At 40.4% G+C, this 19,009-nt stretch overlaps 1 protein-coding gene across 5 annotated transcripts in view; it reads right to left on the bottom strand.

Moving 5' to 3' along the window:
- igsf9ba (immunoglobulin superfamily, member 9Ba) overlaps window positions 1-19,009 on the bottom strand; it is a 78,078-nt gene that overhangs the window by 51,592 nt on the left and 7,477 nt on the right. For all 5 annotated transcript variants that reach the window (XR_012594763.1, XM_074642352.1, XM_074642351.1 and 2 more), the window contains exon 2: window positions 6,748-6,945. Coding sequence is in view for 4 of the 5 variants with exons in the window: in XM_074642352.1 (XP_074498453.1) it covers window positions 6,748-6,945 (198 nt within the window). In the remaining variant the exon portion in view is untranslated. The remainder of the gene's footprint in view (window positions 1-6,747; window positions 6,946-19,009) is intronic.

Genomic DNA, 19,009 nt, shown 5'->3' with positions numbered 1-19,009 from the left:
CTGACAGCCCAACAGACTAAAACATTCGCTTCTGCTGTCTGACGAGTGTTCGGAGATGGAGCATTTTTCCAAACTTTGATGTGTAGATGTTCTATAAGCACTGTTTCCTGTTACTTCAAACTGTCGGGCAAATATATTGACGTTGAAGGTGGGCTGAATTGCTCTACCAGCACTGTATAGAAATGCAATAGACAGATAGATAGATACCCCAACCCTGGGATTGCTGCCATAGTTGGGGTAGAAAACTGACGTTTCTTTTTTTTCTTAGCAGAAAATCGATTCGGCAAAGAGGAAGACAGAAGAGTCTACAGTCTGTAAAAAAGCTTGTCTTTAAAAAGTCAAATCTATTTTTGCACTGGGCATTGAAGTGCTGAGTGGGGTGGGTGGTGGCGTGAAGGGTAGGGATCAACCTCAGCTCCCATTTGTCAAACAGTGAGAGGGTGCTGCTGTAAACAGAGTTAACAGCACTGTATCCACGTCAGGACCGCCCCCCCTGGGCATACACCACTTACACAGTAGTACAGGGTTCTGTCTACTGTGAAAACAGACGAGCTTAAACCTTGTTCACATCACATCACAAGCTTTGTCAGATAGGAACGCCTCGAAGAGGAAACACTGAAGATCCAAAGAGACAAAGCTGGCAGACACTTTAAGTCCCAAAAAGCTACGATTAAAGAGGGGAAATATATAGAAGTTTAATTATAACCTTTGAGTAAATTAGCACTATCATACATACAGTTAAATATGAACACCTGAAAGTCTTATTTTTCATTCGTTGTGATAATGGATTTTGCCACCCTAATATACCTTTTTACACAGTGCACATTTTGACAAGTGTCCAAAACCACTCCCAGGTTCACTCATTATTGTACCCTATAGTGACCCGTAAACTGAGATTTCGGGTGTTTATATATCATCATTATTTTTGCAGGTGTAATGTTTTAGGACTGTAATTATCGCATCCATAAATTGGACACATTGCGTTGTGGGATTGATAGCAGAAAGTAGTGCATATGCCATGAACACTATTTTTTTCTGTTTCATTGTGTGGAGTTTTGAGGGCATTAAATAGAGTCGCGTATACATTTCACACTCAGATGTAAGACACCCAAATAAAATGGTGGGCATTAAATGTAGGGCACTTTATACCGTGTTCACATCATTGTTCAGGCCATAATTATGATCACGAATGCAGCAGTAAGTAGGGATTGTTTTAGATTGGACCCCCAGTAAAGTAAGTCAGTAAGCACAGCGTTAACAATGCTAGGGCCCCAAACCTGCAACACCTAAATTGAATGTAGCCATTTACACTTGTGTTTTTGCTGCATTCACGCAATTTGTTGGCAAAATATCCCATTATTCAGATTTGGGAGCGTTCATGCATCATCCCAAGATGGCAAATGCATAGCTAGCCTTGTAGTCACACCAAATAAATACCCTAATTGAGCTATTTTATCTCGTTACGTATCTTTAGCGGTTTGTGGTGTCTAAATCTTGATAATATCACAATATAGCATGTTTTCTGGTTATTCAATAAATAAACAGTTTATATGAAATAACCACACGGTAAAGCCTATTTTTGTATACTCCAGTGTGAGTTAAATACTTGACAAATGAGTATTTTCTCATTTTAAGAATTTGAGTGCAAAATTAACATTTTTAAGTGAAATTATAGAGAAATAAATAAATATATGCTTGGCCTATATCGCGATAGAATCAATATAGAAATATATATATATGATAGACAGCTTTATAGCGATTTGGCAATATATATTGTCATATAACAAAGCCTTAGGTGTTAAGTATCTTTTTAATCAGCTAAATCAAGTGAATTACGGTTAATATTGGATTTTTTTTAGATACTGATTGAGGGATTGAGGTTTTGCAGCTATTTTCTCACCGGGTTGTTGACGCTTTTGGCGTTCTTTTTGCCAAGTGGGAAATATTGTAGCAGTCAGAAATTCCTAATATCTCTGACTTGGAATTACAACTGGTGAGTCTGAATGTTTTTCCCACGCGGCCGCTTGCAATAACAGTCCAACGATATGATATGATCATTTTCTTACTATGACATGTTAAGATGAATGCCGGGAAAAATTTCTTTTGAGAAAATTTAGAAATTTAGAAAAAAAAGCAATTGATAAAGCCACAAAAAATGCCTAATACTTGATACTGAATGTACATATACCGATTAATAATACATACTCTGGAGATGATACATTAACTCCCTCCTTTTTTTAACAGTAAGAAAAAAACAGAGCCTTTTACATCATTGTCCTGTACAGTAGCCGACTGTGTACATGTAGGAAAAGTGGAGCTCCTGAGAAGACGATACTGCTTAACACATACAGTACTGTACATATCTATACTATCCTTGTGCAGAGATAATTAGATTTAGATTTGTCCAAAAGCGGGACAATCTGACTGTAAAATTTCACAAGCTGCACATCTGAATTATTGATTGCGTCATTGCTTGAGTGGGCACAAAAATAGATGTTTTTAAATGTTGTAATTTCCATATCGCTGCAGGACAAACTGGCAGGATAGATTTTAGTCTGCAAGGAGATACAGTATGTACAAGTTCTCATTTAGCAGTGAATTATTAGACAGGAGAAAATACACAGTTGTAATAAGGAAATTACAAATTAATATATCGTTGGTGTCTTGACAATTAGCAAGACTGGGTAGTGAACAACGGCAATGCTCACTGAACCAGACCAAATGATTGACCCACAGATGGATTTTAATGTCTCTAAAATCTGCACAGCGAAAATATTTGGATTTGTACATACTGTAAGCGTCATTCGTGGATAATCTACTCTGTTTTGGTAGCAGCTGTGTGATGGAATAATATCACATTTAGTCTATTCACCAATTTTATTCATATTAAGTGATAACAATTCATGGGAATAGCCCAAATGAGCTCTGAGACTGCACGGACCCACAGAGCGTCTCATAAGCTACAGTCCAGTGTCATTATCACACTGTTGCCGAGCACATGCAATCCCCAGAACAAACTTTAATCTATGTAATGAGACTGGCCATATTCATGTTGCATCTGTTCACTGGTAATTCCTCAGCAGTGGACTTGGCGCCACATGGCAGAGGACCACTAGAGCCAGAGCGAGCACAGCGGAGTGTGATGCTGTTTGAAAAGCGCTGGCCGTTCATACCCTGCTGCTGGTCAGGAGGTTAAAGTAAGCAATGAAACGCTCCAGCAGCTGCAGGATCTACAGTAGCCCACTACAAAACAAAAAAGCAGGGTTCCCCAGACAGTGAGTCACTGCCATTAGTCTTCTTTGCGGTGATGACCCTGCTTGAAAAGCCCACGGGGAGGACTTTCAATGAATTTAATATTATTCACACCATTTTCACTGAACAATCTGTTATGTCCTCATTTAGGACACACACACTAGGGAGATGAATCCTCCAGCTTTTCGACAAGCCACGCTTTGCCTTTATTTCACAGCATATTACCAGGTCAGGCAGGGGTTTTTGTACTTGGCAAAGAGGTGGGAACAGGAAGGGATAATTCTGACCCCATTCTGACAGCTCGCCATCTTGTCACAGACACTGAAGCAACATCAGAGGAACCAATTTCCTGCTGCAAGTAGTCTGCGTGAAGCCAAACATACTGTCTAAGCCAGGAGAGGGAGATTTTAAGGTTGTGTCTATACATGGCGTTATCCTAATTTAACGCTGCTATAATCAATATTTTGACATAAAACATGGATCAAATGTGAAAAGGGGGTCGCTCATTGCGATGAATCCACAAATAATTATCCATAATGCAGTTCCCTTCAGCTCCTAAGAACTTTATAGCATTGTTCATTTCATTGTTTTGGTTTTACGCCCTGCAACTTTACTGATTTGTTTCAGTCTCACTGCTCTCATAAGCATCGCTTTTGGCCACAATAGGCAGCAGTTCTCAGCATAAAAACTTACTGTACTGTAAGCTATACCTGCCCAGCCCCAAACAGCAGAGAAACAAAGGTAGCGACTATAGCTGGTGAACATAGTGGAGCATTTAGCAGCTAAATATTCAGACATTTCTCTCAGGAGTTGGTGGAGACCAAAAACAGAGCTAAAAGAGAGTGAATATTGGACTTAAATTCACCGGGTGGCCAGGAACACGACTCAAAATGAATGCTAATGTTGCTCCCTGTGTATCCGTCTTAAAGAGACACAATACACTTCCCAGTTTATGAGCTACACCTTGCTAAAACTAATACAGTATCAAACAACAGTCCTGCAATAATTAAAACTGCTTTAGAGAGGTGATGATTCAATTTTATCATGTCGTTTTGGAGGCTGCTGTTTGTGGTGCATTTGAATTGTATTGCGTTATACTGACAGATGTTTCTATTATTTTGTCCACCCCATTTATATCAATGAGGGTATGGCTAAATGATTAAATGCCATTAATTTGTTGGTTATAGCTTCATTGAGACTAAGATTTTCATTAGGGCTGTCACAGTTAATGCCTTAATAAAGCGTTAAGCATTAACGCAACTTGCGATTTTTAGGTTGTAGCGGGCTCAGTTTTAGCTAGTGTGAAGATTCTGGTATCATATGAAACTACAAAAACCTAAGGAGTCCATTGGTACCAACCATGTCATACTTGCATGTCACAAAGGAGGCTAAATAACACTTTAAACTTGCGCTAAATTTTGGTGAGGAAAAACTGGCATGGCCATTTTCAAAGGGGTCCCTTGACCTCTGACCTCAAGATATGTGAATGAAAATGGGTTCTATGGGTACCCACGAGTCTCCCCTTTACAGACATGCCCACTTTATGATAATCACATGCAGTTTCGGGCAAGTCATAGTCAAGTCATCACACTGACACACTGACAGCTGTTGTTGCTTGTTGGGCTGCAGTTTGCCATGTTATGATCTGAGCATATCATTTTTTATGCTAAATGCAGTACCTGTGAGGGTTTCTGGACAATATTTGTCATTGTTTTGTGTTGTTAATTGATTTCCAGTAATAAATATATACATACATTTGTATAAAGCAAGCATATTTGCCCACTCCCATGTTGATAAGAGTATTAAATACTTGACAAATCTCCCTTTAAGGTACATTTTGAACAGATAAAAATGTGCGATTAATTTGGGATTAATCACGATTAACTATGGACAATCATGCAATTAATCCCGATTAAATATTTTAATCAATTGACAGCCCTAATTTTCATATATATTATGTTTCTTTGTAAACTCCTGTTCCATATACAGCATGTAGTTTTTTTTTAATTTACTGTATCGACTCTACACCATATATGCTCTGTGCTGCATTGTCACTAGAGCGTGTAGGAAAGAATGTATGTACAATGCAGCTGTAAATTGCTGAGACACAGTTATTTCCCTCTATGCACTCAGAGGCAGCAGATGCCCCTGCACGGCCCCCGAACAGAAAGAAGTGCAGTTCAAGAACCAGAACACTTTGTGAAGGCGACCGAGTCTTTCTCTTAGTACTTAAAGGCCTCCGTGTACCATGCACCATATGCCTTATACCTAAAGCCCAAACAGCTGAAGCACTATTCTGAGGGAAAAACACACTGGATCACGCTGAAATTGCAGGTCAATCTTCTCAATGAAATAGGATTGGGAGGTACATGTACACAGCACAATTTGCACAGCAATATATTTAACTGGTTGTCAGAAATGGCTCTGCTCTCAGCCAGAAGCTCATAATTAGGTCTGCGGCAGTGTAGGGAAATCTATACGCTCTGCTGTATAATCATAGAAATGTTTACAGAATGATTAGAGTTTAAAGCCAAAGTCTGTAATGTTTCTGAAGTGATATATCATTACTATATCTATCACTTTAATGGACTCACAAAGGTATATTTATCATGTTTGTTCATACTCTGCTGTATATTGGGAAATATTGGTCATAGGCCTGATTAACAAAATGCTATTCTGTTATCCTTGCTGTAGTTTAAAGGAATAGTTTGACATTCTGGGAAACATACTTGCGAGTTAAACGAGAAGGTCATACCTCTCTCATGCCTGTATGTAGTATAAATATGAAGCTACAGCCAGAAATCATTTAGCTTAGCTTAGCTTAGCTTTAAGACTGGAAACAGGGGGAAACATCTAGCTTGGTTCTGTCCAACCGGAACAAAATCCACCTACAAGCACCTCTAAAGCTCACTAATTAACACATTATATCTAATCCACCATAAAGTGAACAAGTTATAACGTGTTAATTAGTGAGCTTTAGAGGTGCTGGTAGTAGGTAGATGTTCAAGCAAGGCTAGCGGTTTCCCCCGGTTTTCAGCCTTAATGCTAAGCAAAGCTAACCTGCTGCTGGCTGTAGCTTCATATTTACCGTACAGACGTGAGAGTGGTATCAAACTTCTCAGCTTATCAGCAAGAAAGCAAATAAGCATAAATCCCAAAGTGTCAAACTATTCCTTTAAATACGAAAAAATGTAGTTCACAATATCACGGTGTCCCTTTATCCTTTATGGACACTGTTTATCAGTACGTACTGTAAAACCCTTGCTGTTAACTTTGTATCTACTGCAGTGTCAATAAGACAAAGTCCTGTGGATTTACTGTGCTTGGCAACTAAAAAGATCTTGATCCGGATTCCTCCCGAGATGCATCCAAAGGCTCATTAATTCACAAGTTTTAAACTAAATCTGTTACAGATAAAAACTTTTCACAACGTCTCTGTATTCTTTCAGAGCCGGATTACTTTGCTTTATCTTCTTACATCGACAGACATCTTACCAGTGTACTCTGGATCCACATGAGGAGGGTAGAAGCGGAAGTAGATGAAGAAGGGGATAGGCACTCCGAACTTGAACCACTCCACCACATAGGGGGGCTGCTGGCCGTCCAGGGGAGGGGACACGTCACACCCCAGGATCACGCTCTCTCCGGCGCGCGCCGTCACAAACCGGGGCTCCTCTCTTACTCCGTGGGCACCTGAGAGGAAGAGGAAGAAGAAGAAGTGGCGTTTAAGCAATTTTATTTGTTTATCTCATCAGGGCTGGAGTCTGACATGCAAGACGACGAGGTGCAGGCATATTCGTCTGCACAGAGTTCCTGCCGACAAAGCAGAAAAAGCTTGATGCACCCATCCAAGACTAATTTACAAGCAATAATTGGGTGGCAATTAAAGGCAATCGACTAAACTACTGCACAATGGATTCAAACTACATTTCGCTTCAGATACATTGAACACTCATGGCCTACATTGAGTTTCTGAATGGTCATCGTGCACATGGGTAAACCCTATCGTCATCTGTCACCTGCATCTGCTGGTGAGTGTTTTGTGGCTGTGCCATACTGTACTATAAATGAGCTGCCAAGGGGTCCCATTGATCATAGCTGGCTGCTGCTCAGATAAGCTTTACTATGAGCACCACCGGGCCTGGCGTTCAGCCACGAATGTCCAGGCACGCTGCCGAGCGTTGACCTATCAGATGACTGAAAGGTCGGCATACCTGCCTCAGCAGAACGCTCACTCTGGGAATGGATTTTCTCCAGCTGCCACCCCCGCTTTCCATTGAACCGGCTGTATCTCCGCCGTCAGAGCGAGCATGACTACCCGCCCTCGCCCAGGGGGAAAATCGCTTCAGGGATCAAGAGACATGCTGACGTATCACTCCAGAGAAACACCAGCTGCATAACTTAACGCTTTCATTAGCAGCATCATTTGCATTAGCGGGGCTAATTTTTACAAGAGGAGCAAATACGGTGGGACCTGGAGGTATTATGGGCTCGGGTTACTGTCTCTAATGATGTTCCTCTGCTCCGTCACCGTTGTATGAAATGGAAATGTTATATGATCTGTGCCTTTTCAGCTGCGCACATTTGCAATTAAAACCCAAATATTTTCGCCCAGTTCTTCTGTCTGAAAAATAACACCACCCCTACAGGCCATATGCATCAGAGTTTACCAGTTTAATCTGCATTATCCTGTGATAGAGTTAATCCACTTTATTCGTTTCAGCCAGCACAGATTCTGGACTGTAACAGGGCAGATTTAATGAAATTACGCTTTTTAAAGTGGAGATGTGGTCTGCCAGTTACGGGCCTCAGTCCTGGAATCTGCTTTACTATTGTGCCTGTTTGTTAAGAAGGGGAAAAAACAGCTATGCTATGCTACCCTGAGCTCTAATGAGCGACACAAACCAAATGAAACGCATGTGCACGACTCAATGAACCCCACGTGACCATTTAGATCTCCGATAAACCAACATGAGAATACAAAAAGCTGCACCAGCCTGAATACGAACCTAAAACAGAATTAATACCCAACAAATACGATGCAAATGTCACAAGTAAGAAATCTCACAGGGGAGCTGATTGACAACTACAAGCCACGGAGGCTGCGCTTCAAAGAAAGAACGAAACTTCATGTACTAATTTGGAGCGTCTACATCACGCCGGTAATAAAGCAGCATTTTTCATTAAGATGAAACTGAGGGGGAGTCGGTTGTTTGATGAAGCACGGTGTAGCGTGTCAACATGCATAATGATCGCCGAGACTGAACGAGAGGGGAGTTGATTGTTGCGGGGAGCGTCTGTGGGCACGACGCTCTGCCCTGCGAACCTGTGCACAACATGACCTTTTAATGCGCTTCTGAGGAAACCTGTCCCATCCAGTTATAAGCGAAACATAATCAGAAATCTGCTAAACTAATCCTTTCAGGCTTGCCGAAAGCCTGAAATTCACACCTGAGCACGCTCCATCGCAGCCTCATATGTAACGCCTTTAAAAACGATTATAATAACCACTTTCAACACCCCGTGCAGGGCTCGTGCCGAGGAATATGCTTCGAATGCTTCGAATGTATTTAAATCCTAGATCAGTGAATCCCAATGTGGGTGGCTTATAGAGGAAATGAAACGTTCAACCAAGTTAAGCTGGTTTACTAAGTCAGTCAGTTCTCAGTTTATGAAATGGGCTGTTTTGTCCTTGGTTTTAACATTGTAAGTCTCATCTTTACATCCAGAAACAGTACAATAGTGCCCCCTCTTTTGTTTTCTTCTGTCCTGTGTCTCCTCAGTCTCTGTCTTTCACAGTCTCTACTGTTGTATCTGTGTAACTTAGCCAAGCCAACCATGGATGTACTAAGAGAACTGGATACAGCGTTGGAGGCGGGGCCCTGTTCATTCCTATGAAAGTTGCTCGGTGGCGCGTGATGCCAAAATGGCTCGACTTCCACCTGGAGAAGTACCCAGATCTTCCGGCGATATTCCGCATCCTTTGGGCCCATCGGACATGCGCAGTAGCGTCCGCTCGGTCACAGGGTCCCAACGTCACGCCGGCGTCACGGTTTGGGTCTCATTCCCATGAACGGAGGAAGGGAAATAACTTTGGATTCAGCTATTAGTGCATTTTACAACTTTTAGGACCTCATGATTTAAATAAGGGCAATTAAGAGTGTTCGTACTGGGAAGTTGATTTACCAAAAAAAAAGGTATCCGTTGAGTTACAGACGTCTCTTTCCCGATGTAAGTTTATGGGAAAAAGTATTTTTGGGCCCGATGGCATCACGTGACGGACAAGGAAGTTGTAGTACCACCGTTTGGCAACTACGGAAATTGGAATCAACAACCGGCGCTCTTCCTGGGGACTTGGAGCCAATCAGCCTGGTGACGTCTCAGTTTAGAGTACTGCAACATAGCAGCACTCTTGCCTGGAAAGATGAAACAGATCTTCTTCCTTTTTTATCTTGAATACTTACATTTGTCATGTTTATTTTAAAATGGTTCATTAGAGTGGAAATCCATTTGGTAAACCAGCTTAACTTGGTTGAACGTTTCATTTCCACTTTAAACATAATTGTTCAACACAGTTTTTCCTACGAATGTCCAGCAACACATGTCAATTTCTGCTCCAGTCTTGGTTCAGGCAAAAAAAACACTACTTAGTTAGGTTAAGGTAAAGATCACAGCTTGGTTTAAAATAACACCGGAACTGACGTAACTAAAGTACGGAAGTTACGTGACAAATAAATGAACGTTGACTTCTGGTTTCACACGGGGTACGAACACTTGTCTCCTGGGCGAAAGTCTGGTGTTTTTGGACCCACCCATCCACCCCGACCTCCTACCTATGCAGTTTTTTTACATGGATTACATACAAATTGATTTCGTGGGATATAAATTATATACGAATTACAATGCATTACTTTTTCATAGGTATAGCTACGAACTGTGTATGAGAACAACCTGACCTGACCAGCGGTGTTGGACAACAACTTATAGTAGAGACTTTGAGTGTCTTTTGTCTTTACTTGTGAGTCCAGTACTTGTGCTCTATGGCTTCCAGAAGAAAACAGAGATCAGGCTCCCATCCATAATGAAACACACTGGATACATTGTTTGGTTTGAGTAAGTAGAGTCACTTGACATGAAGCACAGGCTCAAACCATGTGGCACAACTGTGCATGCTGCTGAAATCCATTGTTTTCTCTGCAGACTGCAGTTCAGGTTGCAGAAGTTTCGAGGCTCGGGTTTCTGGCCAGCATTATTTTTGGATTCTGGCGGCGGCGGTGCATGGGAGCACGTCTCGGGACAGAGAACAGACTTTAAAGCCTTGAGATAATATATTGGAGGTGCTAATAATTCTCCAATTCCTTTATGGGATCCTCATGAGGGGACAATCAGCGGAGGTTCGGTCACCACTTTTTGCCTTTTTCATTTCCTTAATGGAGCCACGGTGACCCTGTCGGGTTTATGGGGGCTTATTCAGGGGGAAATATTTATGTGCTCAACAACACATAAATGTGATACAAGCGGCCATGCTTAAGATCTTCCAAATAAAACCGCGCTGTAGATATAAAGGGATCAATACGGGGAAGAGATGATGGCAATTCATGATTGCTTTGGCACAGTAAATGTCAACTGAAGCTGAAGCCTCCAAATACACAGAGGTGGAAATCTGTCGAGTAAGATCTGCATAAATCAGACAGCTGATAAATCCAGGAGGCCCAATATGTTTTAAGTATCTATACTCGGCACATCGTGGATTTACTGCTACGATCATGAATTCCTGAAGGCTAACAATTCAGTCAGCTGTCAGATATATATGGCAGGCACAGTACATGTAAAGCAAAACACAGTCCTCATTGTTTCGTAGGTTAAACAGGCAGTGCCACAGCGGGGTTGATTATTAAATGATTATTTTCTCAATTAATTGTTTGGTCTATAAAATACTGAAGAATGCCTGTTACAATTTCTTAAAGCAGAAGGTGACGTCTTCAAATACCTTGTTTTGAGCAACCAACAGTCCAAAACCCAAAGATATTCAATTTACTTTCATATGAGACATAAGTCTCCCAGTTTTTTGCCTCTACATTTCTCAGATTATTGTGTAATGCATATAACTATGCCCAGCCCTCATGGGCCTACAAGACACCATAAATTCATACAAGCTAGGACCAGAGTGCAGTGTATACATTTCCAAACAACAGAAAAAGTCCAACAGTATTGAAGCAACATAAGCATTTCTCACAATTAAAGACTATGTAGTACTGGAGGAATCAGAATAAATACTAATAATTAAATCATCCATCTTGCCTTCTTTTCCAGGCTTTTAGCTTTAACAAATTTAAACACTGTACTCCAGGGTTTGGTCGAGCCACTTGATGGAACATTAACTCTCTTAAGTCATCATAATTTGTACGGTACGAAAGCAAATAGGACTCACTTTCCGCTTCACTCAAAACAGCTCACACAATCGGCTTTCCTCCCGAATATCTTTTAATCGACCAGCTTTGATGGCCAGAGGAAGAACACCAGCTCTCAACTGTGACACTTAAGATCTTTGGCTTCTAAAATTACAGATTCAGGAACAAACTTCTGTTTGATGTGCACATCTGTCCTTAACTCAGGCAAAAATTTGTTCTTTGTGTACTTCTTACATAACCTTTCTTTCTAAAATGCAGTTTTTCTGTTTTGCTTTGATTTTTCGCCATACCATCATAAACTAACTACATTAATAAACATATACTATAGGTCAGACTCTGCCAGTGAAATTGTATCATCCCAAAATATCCAATTTACTTTCATGTATATGCCTAAATTAGTTTCCTTAATAGAGCTAGGTCATTCACAAATATTGCAAACAGAGCTGGAGAGAAGATATGCCCATTTTTTACTCCAAAAAGGAGTGTATCGCAACTATATAAGGTCTAGATTGCTTTATAAAATCCACCATCCACCTCAGCTTCCATAAAATTAAAGGCATGCAAATCTCTATTAATCCAGTCAAAAGCCAAAAGGCAACAAAACATGCAAAAGTGGATTTGCCTTTGTCAATTGTAGTTCTAATAATAGATCTATAACAGCCTTGTTTCATTCTAAATCCATTCTGCTCATCAACAAGATAATGTACCATTTCTAAATAACTGTGTGAGCCTGCAGTACATTAGTTAGATTTAATGTGTCTACCCCCAGGTTGGGAAACACTGAGATAAGAGCAAAGAAAAGCAGCAAATTACATTAAATCAGCACACATTAGGCAGAAATTATAAAGAATATTTTGTGTTTTTTGCTTGAAAAATGACTTTAAACGATTAATCAATTATAAAAGTAGTATTTTTCTGTCGATCCAGTAACTGATCGACTAATTGTTGCAGCTCTAGTGAGAGCTTTGCTTTTGTAACAGCTCACTTAGTCAATAATCATAATAATCTAGAGTACTTATCCGAGAGGTGTTTTGCTTTATGAGATAAATAACAAATAGCACAAATGTGCACAGAAATATTAAGAAGTGAGAGAAGCAGCCAGAGACATAATATTTACTGATACACACGATGTTATGTAACAAAAGCATAAACCAATGAGACACATCTGTCTGAGGTCAATCAACAGCTGTGCGGACCAGCACATGAATCATCGCAGCAAAAAAACAGCGAAGGGGCATGCGGGGTTAAAGCCGCAAGAGATTTCCACTGGAGCGTTTTTCAAGTGGCAGTGGCTGAAAATGGCTCAGGCGCCACACTGTACTTTCAGTAATGATCACAGATTTGTACAGTAAATAGACTCTCAAGGCAATTTTGGGCGATAATCAGGCAGAGCAGAGCCGGCGAAATGCTTTGACAGTAATGACGTCCAATAACACGCTGGACAATATTGTGGAAAAATATGAAAACTGAGGGAGTTCAATGAGAGACAATTTTAGACGAGCAGTGCTTAGAGTTTCTGGTGTAGGGTGTTTTTTTTATCAGCACAATATTTTACCCACTAAACTCTAATATTTAACTGGGATTTGATTCAGCGTACGGGCGAGGAGAACCATTGCTCACTGCAGTTAGAGATTTTGTAAAGGATACATCAAGCTGCTATGTGTGTGCCTTCAGTGATGAGGATGTGGACGCTGCTTTATGCCGGACGGAGCTCCCGATGTGGAGGATGTAATGGAATATAGACTGGACGGAGGCTGGAGAGAGACTTTCAAGGACGTGCAGCCACTGGGCTGGATGGGCCACTGACAGGGCGGTAATTGAATGCCAGCCTGCATGTGCTGAAGGTCACATCAGAGAATGGCCTGAGTGTGTGTCCGTGTGTGTGTGTTGTGCATGTGTGTGTGTGTGTGTGATGGTGGCGTTGGGGATATGCCTGTTTGCAGTGGTGGAAGAAGTATTCCGATCCTTTACTTAAGTAATAGTATCAATACCACACAGTGAAAATACTCCACTACAAGGAAAAGTTCACCAAGGGATCAATAAAGTCTTCAACTAATACATCATAATGTATTAGTTGATTGTATTTTTAATCTTCATAACATGACAAAAACATAAAATAAATACAATATTAGTGGTAATGCAGGGCATGTGTGTGTATTTATATCTGAAAGAGAAAGAAGACTGAGCAAACAAACTAAAAATAGATAGAAAGGAAAAGAAGAAACCCTCAGGGCACCATCCATGGCACCGCGGGGCTACTAAGGCTCAGGCAGAGGTCAGCAGGGTTGGGCCGGCTAGTCACACAGTTATACATAGCTGATGTGCTCAGTACCTGTACCCAGACCCAGGCCCTTGGGAAAGTCCAGAATCTAAAACTTACTGAGCTAAGGCACACAGAGGATGTCTGTTAGCCAGAAGAAGAAGTGACTAAAGGCAGGTCCCGAGGATGAATTGAGAAATGATTATTGTTTGAGGAGGAGAGAGGGGGGATTGAAGGAACTGCTATCTCAGTACTTCTTCCACCGCTGCTTATAAACTCATCAAGCAGATGAGCACACTGTCTCTAAACATAACTGTTAACTTCTATGCAACATTATTATTATTTTTGACACATTTTACATTACGCTCTATAGACCAAATGGTGTTTTCCGGTCCACAGTGTTGTATTCAGCAGACGAGACACAACCTCAGTGTCTCTACTTCTACTTTTGTACGGGGACAGTCCAAGATGGATTTGGTCTCTTCATTATTTAGCTCTCTTTAATGGCAAAGTTCCCCCTTCAGACAAGCAGTGCTCAGTCAGGGATGCAATGGATGTGCTGACACCTGCTCGAACACACGGCGAGGAGAGATGTGTGAAATGGGCTCGGCTTGCCAAAGACACAAAGGGCGAACCAACATTGCCGGGCGCTGCACTGCCAGAGGTGCACATTATGGGGCATCTTTGGCAGCAGCTGTAAGTCACAGAAACTCCCCAGTCCAGCCATTTTTTAGATGATTTATAAATGCTTGGGCTAAGGTGTTTTAAATGAATTACACAAAGAGGCATGTCGCTGCTAACAGCGCTTATTAGTGCTTTTCCTGTCTAATTACAGCTGGTTATGAGACCGCGTTTATTCAGCATCAATAAATCATGTGTAACAGTGTGAGTGAAAAAATTCAAAGCAACCCAGAGCTCCTATATTCTCTGTGAGCTGCTCAGACATCCACAGCTCCACATATCTTCCAATCAACGTATCCACTTCCATGTAATTCCCATTTCGCTCACTCCCTCTCTCACGCTCACTTCCTCTTTCTGTGACTCTCACACAAACACTCGAGCTGCAGTTCAGAGCCACAGAAGTGTGCTCACTCAGTGTGGATTCAACACTTATCTCTGGGAATAAGTGCTTCTTGGGCAGATGCATGTTAGTGTTTCCCCAAAATAGAGGAAAGACATGACATATTCAGGAGAGAATAGTTCCTTTCAGATGCATTAAATGTGGTCTTGATTGAAGATGGGATCGGTCTAGCAACTTTCTACTGAAGTAGGGCTAAAGGTTTTGCCCTTTTGGAAAAATTAAAAAATGTTTGGGCACCCTGGCGTTCTAACCCCCAAAAGGCACAACTAGAGAACACTGTCAACCATCACACCAAATTTGAAGTTCCTAAGTTAAATAGTTTCCAAATTTTATTCCGGAAACGGAAGTGTGACACGCAAACTGACGGACGGACGGACGGACACACGCAGAGCGCTATATACCCCCGACTACGTTGCCGCGGGGGTATAACTAGTATGAACATTATGAATACTGCAATATGTCAGTTGACCTAAATTACGAATTAGAGTTTTTTAGTTGTTTTTTGCAACATGAGGCATCTCTGTATGTCACTACCAATCACTCACTTTGAGGTTTTATGGTTTAAATAAGTGTATTATAGAATAGAAAATACTTTATTGTCTGCTTTTCATGTACAAAAGGTAGAAATTTACCTTTGCTTCGCATGTGCAAAAACTTGAAAAACTTGAAATTGAAAACTTATTATCTGATTTATGTCATTCTATAGGCACTATAAGCAGCATTTCCTTTTTGTCTTTAAAGCAATGCTTTGATACTTTTTAAGCACTTTTGATCGCAACCAAATCCTAAAAATAATGTGGCCAATGATAAAAATCTCAATAATACTCAAACAAATGGTATTTCCCATTTGGTAGTCAATAAACGGAGAATTAGACGCTGCTACACAATCATTATTTTATGACCATAGTACCATATAAATGTTTTCACAGTTCCTCCTTGCATGAAGAACAAGTCCTCATAACTGCATGACAACATATGTCATACTCATAAGCATGATCTTATATGCTGCGCCTAAGGTTAAAGTAACAGTGTGCAACAATTCAGGGGATCTATTAGAAGAAATGGAATATAATATTCATAACTATGTTTTCTTTCGTGTATAATCACCTGAAACTAAGAATCGTTGTGTTTTCGTTAGCTTAGAATGAGTCCTTCATATCTACATAGGGAGCGGGTCCTCTTCAAGGAGTCCACCATGTTTCTACAGTAGCCCAGAACGGACAAACCAAACACTGGATCTAGAGAGAGCCTTTCACGTTTTTATGTTACCCGAAGGTCACTGGGGTCCTCAGTTGGTTGCAATCTGCAACCACACCACTAGATCCAAATCCTACACACTGTACCTTTAAGGTATGTTTAAGTTTAGGAAACTAAAACTACTTGGTTACGGTTTGGGAATAAACTAATGTGGTGTGGAGAATTTGTACCAAATTAGAGCGGAAATTGTGATTTTATTTGAAATATTTTGGACATTTTAAAAGTGGAACAGTGAAACGTATCTTTTTTTCTACATGTATGTCACCTAATACAAACGTTGAATTGGTGACAGGATAGAAGTGTAATTATGTGAGATAAGTTGCGTGACTTATACCAACCAGACTCTCTATCATTCTATTTATTCAGTCCAAGACATGCAATGAATGTAAAAGAACAACTGTAGTGTACTAAACTTTAAAGAAAAATGCATGTCTGAATCATTTAGTTTTTCCTCTCAGTTTAAATCATTGGAATTCCCTCTTTAGTAATTAAGTTCAGTTATGGGTTTACGGCCCGATTTATTGCAGGTCTATACATATGTATTTTTTCAGCTGCTTAATGATAGACTTTACTGTACATATCATAAACCTGGACCTGCAGTAAGTGTAACATCAACACAATATCACAGTTTACTTCTATTCTCATAAGCAGCACTACATGCTTTCAGAGAGATGATGATGTAGCGGCTAGGAGAGCAGTCCATCCAACCAGAACCACATGATCTGAAAAAAATGGCTTTCCCAGAATGCTGCAGGCTTTGTTTGCAAGGAGGCTCCGCTGGGACTGGACCGGCTGAGGGAGGAGGAGGAAGAGGAGGAGGAGGAGGAGGAGGGGGCACCACCAGAAAGAGCTGGCACATGCCCAGTACTGAGAGTCTGCCATCCACAGCTTGAGCACAGGCCCTTTCCTAAGCTCATTATTAGGCTTTACTCTTATGATTGTGAGCGAGAAAGTACAACGGTGAAAAATATGAATAGGAGGGATGAAGCCGTTGCTGTGTTGGAAAATGATGTCTGACACGTCTCACATTCAATTTTGTTTATTCTCACTGAGTAATATTCGTTGATATTCTTGTTTATTTGACAAACAGTCCATAAATGAATATCTACATCTGTGTATGAATCATGAACATGAATGACGCAGATGGTGGATTTCACACATAGAAACTATTTCTAATCGTCTTTTGATGGTTTTTACAAGCAGCATAGATTATTTTGCTGACTTGATAATGACAACAGCTGTGTGAGGACAGTACATCGATGCTCTGAGAAAACAGGAGGTTAAACTGGGGTTTTAATAAAAGACGTTGGTGACGTTTCATGGAGGCTTTGTCGGTCCTGGTTCAGATCTTGGTCTTGGTTCTAGCAGCTCAGGTGAACTAAACACTCTATCTTTTGTTTTTATTTGTTGGGTCTTTTTGGGATGTTTCGGGTAGAAAGTGGCAAAGTACATTTACTCAAGAAGACTACTGAGGTACTTGTGTATGCTACGCTACTTTATACTGCCGCTCCAGTACATTTTAGAGGTCAATATTGTACTTTACTTACAAATATGTGCCACCTTGATTACTGGTGCTTTTTTGGATTAAAGATTAAAGAAATAAGACAATTTCTATAGATGAAATTGCAAAACATGTGTATGTTTATAAAGTAGTTTAAATTAGCTCCACCCAGACCAATTGAAACAGTAAAATGGTGCTCACATGTTAATGCATTGGTAATAAAATATATACATCTGCTGTATAATGACACCCTGGCATTGGTGCTGTTTTGCATAATGAGTACTTTTACTATTGATAATTTAAGTACATTTTGCTGCTAATACTTTTATTTTTTTACTTTAACTTAAGTAGCAATTTCAATGCTGGACTTTTACTTGTAGTGGAGTATTTTTTACATTGTGGTATTACTACTTTTACTTAAAGGTGCAGTGTGTAGGATCTGGCGGCATCTACCAGTGAGATTGAGTGAGATTGCAACCAACTGAAACTTCTCCCATGTGCGTGCAGAACTATGGTGGCTGGCTCGAATACGTGCAAACACGAATGTCCCTCTCTAGAGCCAGTGTTTGGTTTGTCCGTTCTGACATTACTCTACTATATCTTTACATAGCAATTAGCTGTTTGATGCTATAATAATGCTCTGGATATCGTATAGAGCACTTTCAAGTAAGGATCTGAATGCTTCATTCACAACTGGCAATGTACTGGCCTCGTTACTATAGCAACAAATATAGTAAGCACAGAAATATAACTGTCCAAGGTACTTATATATCTTGTTTTATAAATGTGGCATCTAATCTCATCTACAAGACAACAAGAATACAATGTTGCAACATGTCAAATCCATAACCACCTCGAGCCAGAAATGAAATTAATACCAACTGCATTACGTTTTGGTTTTTTTCCTGCTATTATTGGCAGCATTGATTGTTTTTAAACACAATTGACCCAACCTCTGCAACCCTGCGGTACTGTATCATTTAGTGCCCATCACCAACCAGACTGTAATACTGCCAAGGATTGCAAGAGCTCTTATAGGGGTCAAGAGGGCTTTGATTCTTATAGAGGTTAAGGGCCAAACAACTTGACATGACTTGAGAAATGTCATTTATTGGCATCTAGAGCATATTTTAAAAGAAAATACAACTTTAAATTCACAAAGAGTGTCTCTTTTACAAAAACTCATTTTTCTATTCTATCATGGCAGTTTTATGAGATTTTAACAAATACAGAAAAGCAGTCGCAAC

Source organism: Sebastes fasciatus, chromosome 7 (genome assembly GCF_043250625.1).
Source record: "Sebastes fasciatus isolate fSebFas1 chromosome 7, fSebFas1.pri, whole genome shotgun sequence".
In the NCBI taxonomy this organism is placed as follows: Eukaryota; Metazoa; Chordata; class Actinopteri; order Perciformes; family Sebastidae; genus Sebastes; species Sebastes fasciatus.
This window is presented reverse-complemented; position numbering and strand designations above follow the sequence as displayed.